The sequence below is a fragment of the Rhyacophila brunnea genome, unplaced genomic scaffold (assembly GCF_057557595.1).
Source record: "Rhyacophila brunnea isolate RB1 unplaced genomic scaffold, BYU_Rbru_1.0 scaffold_17, whole genome shotgun sequence".
Classification (NCBI taxonomy): Eukaryota; Metazoa; Arthropoda; class Insecta; order Trichoptera; family Rhyacophilidae; genus Rhyacophila; species Rhyacophila brunnea.
The window spans coordinates 33,124,235-33,129,772 of NW_028232827.1; the positions used below are offsets into that span (position 1 = coordinate 33,124,235).

General features: G+C 34.0%; 1 protein-coding gene across 1 annotated transcript; it reads right to left on the reverse strand.

Annotated features, from left to right (window-relative positions):
- Positions 1 to 474: 474 nt before the first annotated feature.
- Positions 475 to 4,188, reverse strand: LOC147073972 (uncharacterized). Its single transcript, XM_085944268.1, has 2 exons — positions 4,119 to 4,188; positions 475 to 1,435 (listed from the first exon to the last, which is right to left on the reverse strand). The coding sequence occupies exons 1-2, from the start codon at positions 4,167 to 4,169 to the stop codon at positions 623 to 625; spliced, it is 864 nt and encodes a 287-aa protein (XP_085800394.1). The 5' UTR covers positions 4,170 to 4,188; the 3' UTR covers positions 475 to 622.
- Between the last annotated feature and the right edge of the window lie 1,350 nt (positions 4,189 to 5,538).

Below are 5,538 nucleotides of genomic sequence, written 5' to 3' on the forward strand. Positions count from 1 at the left end.
GTTGCTCTGAGCCTTTGTAAGGTACCATGATTTGCTACCGTAAAGCAGCACCGTCAGAATGCAAGCGTCGAATAGGCGGCATTTGGTTTTGACCGAGTACAATCGTGAGTCCCAGACATTTCGCATCGAGTTGAATGTTGCTCCAGCCATTCCCATTCGGATAGCGAGCTTTTTCTGCAAAATGCCATCTCCCGTGATGTGTACCCCCAGGTACTTGAAGCTGTCGACGCTCTCGATGTTTTGTCCATCGCTAATCAGAGGGAAATCTTTTCAAAATTTGCAATAGCACCTGTCCTGATCCAATAACCCTCTGAGTTATTTTCATTACAATTAAATAGGACGCACGTAGATTATTTGGTAGAGCACATTGGCGCGAATCCATCGGGCGAGAGTTCGTATCCCGCTGGGCGTCGTAATATATATTTCTCTGACGTGTTTTCAAATTATATACATTCAATAAAAAAAACTCTTTTTAGTTTGACAAAAAAATATATTTAAATGCATGTTAAGTCTGTCACTAGATATCTTTAGTAGCAGCCTGCCAATTTATTCAGTTTTACAAAATGCCGCTTGACATAAAAAATAAATGCATAATTTAATACAGTGTATATTTTTAAATTCTTCAACAACTAATTTCGATACAAGCTTTTGCAATATGCGAAAATTTAAATCCTTCTTTACACATTTGTTTAATAGGAGGAATGTGTGGTGCAGTGCAAACGAAGAAACTCTTGCATGAAAGTGGATCGGTGAAGTATCCCTCTTCAATACATCTTCCTTGTTCATCTACTCCCAAAAGAGGCGTTGTGTCAACACACTTTCCGTCATTAAATTCCAGGTTGTCGGGACATGAAAACATCTGTGGGTAATAAGGTCCAGTGCCATCGGCTCTCAGGCATATGTAATAGAGACCCGGGTTTCCTGGGATACTTCCACTCTGGCCAGCGACTGTGCACCGTTGGGCATACTGTTCACATGTACTATTGTTGATGAACTTATTACGACAACGATTTGTTAGAGAATCGAAGCTGTACCCAGCATTGCACTTGACAGTTGACGGCGTGGGATTTGCCGTATTACTACCTTCGCTCATTGGAACGCATATGTGGTATTTTGTACAGTCCTCTGCATCAGGAAATATTCCTATATGATGACAAACAAATTTATATTTCGGTTTTAATTCGTCGCATTTTGGGTTTGGTGCCAGGGAACAATCGTTAATGGAATCCAGACATGTTTGTCCGTTTATACTACAATCGTGCATGCTCTCTTTGGCATAAACGCTATTACCCATTTCAATGCAATATACAAGCTTATTGCAATCATCACACATTTTTCCGGGACGCATGCAGTTTGCAGCTTTCGTCAAACCTCGATTTTCAGAAGATTTGCCGATATTACCTTTTAAGGTGTAATTATTGGCATCGGCAGTCACCTGTGGATAAGAAAACCGTGAATTAGCATTAGTGTTATCCACAGAACAGAATTAATAAATAGAATTCAAATATGTCAGGATTGGCGAACCTTTTTACGTACATTAACTGACAAAATTTTTCAAATATTATTTTTTGACTGTCTGACGTGCCGAGCAGTTTTTCAAGGAGAAAAAATAGCTTAATAAGTAAAATAGGTATCTAATTTATTTAAAAAAATATATGATATTCTAGATATTACTCAAAACATAGCACACAATATAACTTCATCACTTTTGTCAATTACGCCATACATTTCGGTACAAAAATTTTGAAACTGTGCCAGAATTACTACAACAAGCTCCACCAAGTTTTTGTTTCTTAACCGACAGTACAGCCATTCTCAGCCATTTTGTGGGTAGACATTTCACTGTATTACTTAGTTCAATTTTTTATGCACATATTGACACCAAAATTGCTCTGATCAGATCACGAATTCTCTCGCTACAGTGGTCTCAAGCATCGTAAATCGATCAAAATTAGAGGTTCGCGGCGCGGCTTCCCCGCCGCCTAGTGAAGTAGGTAGATACGTGTGATAATATTATATAATATCTCACATAAAGCCTAAAGACCGATCTATCCAATTATATATTTACATTAAACGTAATACTTATTCTTCAAGACTATTTATCTGCAATTTTTTATAAAATGCAACCTGATCTTTTGTTATTATAGGTATTTTGAAAATTAAAACATTCGCGTGCCAATAGGTTCGCCACCACTGATATAGGCTATATCCCAATACACTAAATTTTGATGAAAAAAAAAAAAAACACACATCATAGGCGTGCTATAGTGTGTGTTGCAACCTTCAAATACACAGATATTGAATGTGCGTCATTGCATAAACCGAGAGCAGTTGTCGTGTTTAAGTTTATCCTACATTCTTCCGCAATAGAGATCGGTTGCCTGTTACTCCACACCCGTTAGGTATTTCAGTTCTCATTAATTCTGTGTTCCCTGACGGTGCCGTTCTTTATTTCTTTTTAACATTAAAACAATTCACAAGGTACAATATAATATTGAACATACATAATTTTGAGAAACACTTTCTGAGAAAATATATTATAACCAATAGAAAAAATCTTTTTTGAAAAAAATCTTTTATAATACTTTTTTCAAAAAAGATTTTTTCTATTGGTTATAATATATTTTCTCAGAAAGTGTTTTTCAAAATTATATATGTTCAATAATTAGAACGGTACATTCTTAAATCTTGTGAATTATTCGTTGAATAAAAGAAATAGTTAATTGTACAATATAATATGTATAATAGTTAAGTGTCAGTATAGCAGTGGCGAAGGGTGGAAGTAGGCTGGATCCTACATAAATAGTGCATACTAAACGTTGTCAGTGAAACGTATTTGTTTTCGTTGTAATAAGACTGCAGTGTAGATAGTGATTGTTAGTTTTTAAAATTCAATAATTACACGCTGCCTAATCGAAGTCATAGTAGATAATAGTCAAAAAATATTCGTTTATCTATAAAATATCTAAAATTATGCAATTAAACCAAACATAGATTTAGATATTCTATAGATAGAATAATATTTTTACCGATTTTTATGCAGGGCTTAATGAATTTTCAAAAACTAGCCAAAACCATCTGTAATTTGTATTCTTAATTTAACGAAAACAAATAAATATGACTGGAAAAGTATTCACTAGTTTGTCGGATCGCCCACAACATACCTACCTACATTCCTAGACTATCATGGTCAGATTTAGGCAGAGTTTAATTGAATTTTAAAAACTTTACTAATCAGCACCATCTGCAAATTATTGTATTCTTAGTTCAATGAAAACAAATAAGTATGACTGACAAAGTTTAGGGTGCACTATTTATGTCGAATCTTAACAATCTACCTCCCCCTTCGCCACTGGTACATACCCTCTATAAAATAAACAAAAAATCAGATAAGACAATCAGATTTCCGTCAAATGCGAATCAGTTTAACAATAAAATAAAATAATTACAAAATAAAAAGAACTTTTTATGTACCACGTTTTTTAATTTTCTGTTGAATCATATAAACTTGACAGTTCTATGTATCAATAAATACTTTTTTTGTATTTGATAGAAATACTCAAATGTCATTTTGACATTTCATATTGATTTCCATAGTAACGCACGTATACATTAATAATTTAGCTGCTAAGACAACCAATAATAGTATTTTACTTTTTACGGATTTTTTTCCCAAATAACTTTCCATACAAAACAGAATTAACTGAAAATGAATTCAATTCTGCTTAAAGACGGCTAAAAGTATTAAAAGAATGCATTGTCATCGTGTTCTGATATATTCTAAAAGTTTCAAATATCTAGCTAGTCGGGAAGTTACTTAAAAATCTTCAATCGTCCAATACAAATCTTGGACAAACAAGAAAAAAATTGTACTGGAATACGAGCTAATAAAAACGTGGTAAAATAGTAAAACTCATGTGAGGCTTTAATCTAACATATTATTATGATATTTTTGTACAAAGTTAGAAAAAATACGTAAAATCGACACCCTTGTGAAAGTTCCCATAGTCGAAAATCCAAAGCCAAATACAAATCTGTTCTACCTTTTATTATATTGTATTGTACACAGGGAACTCAGAAATAAGTTAATCTGTTCTGTAATTGTACACTATACTTACAAGAATGCAGATTCCTGACATCAATAATAATAGACTCTTCATTATGACCATCTTGCTTAATTGTTCCAATATTACTAAAAAATAGAATTTTATAGATCTGAAATGTCGTTTACGCAAATATCGGATTTACATTTAAAAAAACACATCAATCATCTCATTATCAATAATAATTAATCTTTACAATAACTGTATTGATTGATATTATTAAAAATATTAAAATAGTCAAGACATTATTTCAATACGCAATGATAAGACAATATTTTTTTTAGGATATCGTATCTCACTTAATCCTAATGGATTATATTCATCATCAGCAGTAGCACAGAAGTCCAGGTAGAAAACGAACATTGCAGCTGACGAGTTTAAAGACATGATTTCATAAGAGCACAGCCATCTTGATTCCGTCAGCGGCCTAAAATGTGGAGATCGTTTTGACAGTCCCAATTGAACCTTCGCTTAACCTGGAAATTAAAAAAGAATTAGCATTGACTCTACAAACCGGTGTGGATCAGTGACGTCCCTTGGGGGTAGGCAGCGTCGAGCGTCGTTTGGGGCGGCAATTACTCGAAGGGCGGCAAATCGAGAAGAATCATTAGAAATAATAAATATATAGAAATAGCTACCTTAACTTAGTAATAACGGAAATATCTTTCGATTAAAAAAATCGGCTCACTGGTTGGAAACAAAATGTATTAATTAACACACTGTATTTTTTTGTCGAGTTCACGATGTCTAGTTTACTTCCGTTATCCTTGGAGGTCACGTCCTAGATGACCAGCAATGACACGTGTAGATTTTTGAATTACCTATAGGTAGATGCATACTTGCCTAATTTAAAATTTAACCAAATATTTTTGCCGGTCACTCGCGAGTTTTGGAAGTTGCCATGTGTATTTTTAAATGTATCTGAATTAATATTTAAAAAATTAATTGAATTAAGAAATGAAATTAGATTTAGTAGTATATATTTTGTCGGTAATTTATCTATACAACACAGTTCTTAAATATTTTAGTCATGAAAGGATGATGAAAAATACTGTAAAAAAAATGGGGCGGCATTTTGTCTAGGGACGTCACTGGTGTGGATATTGGCAGTTTTCCTAATGCCCTCTCCACACCCTCGCTGAGACCACCTAAAGGGGCACGACCATGAGAGTTCTCACATGCGATCATCGCAGAATTTTTCTTTTTCCCGTCCTATTATCAAAATTGAATCAATGCTATCAAATGCGTTTGTGCATTTTGTCCATTTTGGCTGAAATATTGCAATGCGATCATCGCACCTTTCTGATGATTTTTCACATTCTTGTCTTGTTGATGACATTCTGTCTGACATCTTTTATTTTTTTTTATGTCGGTGGCGTTAACAAAATCTACCAGGTGCCACTGACTTCAACATTTACCCCGCTCGCGGAATACT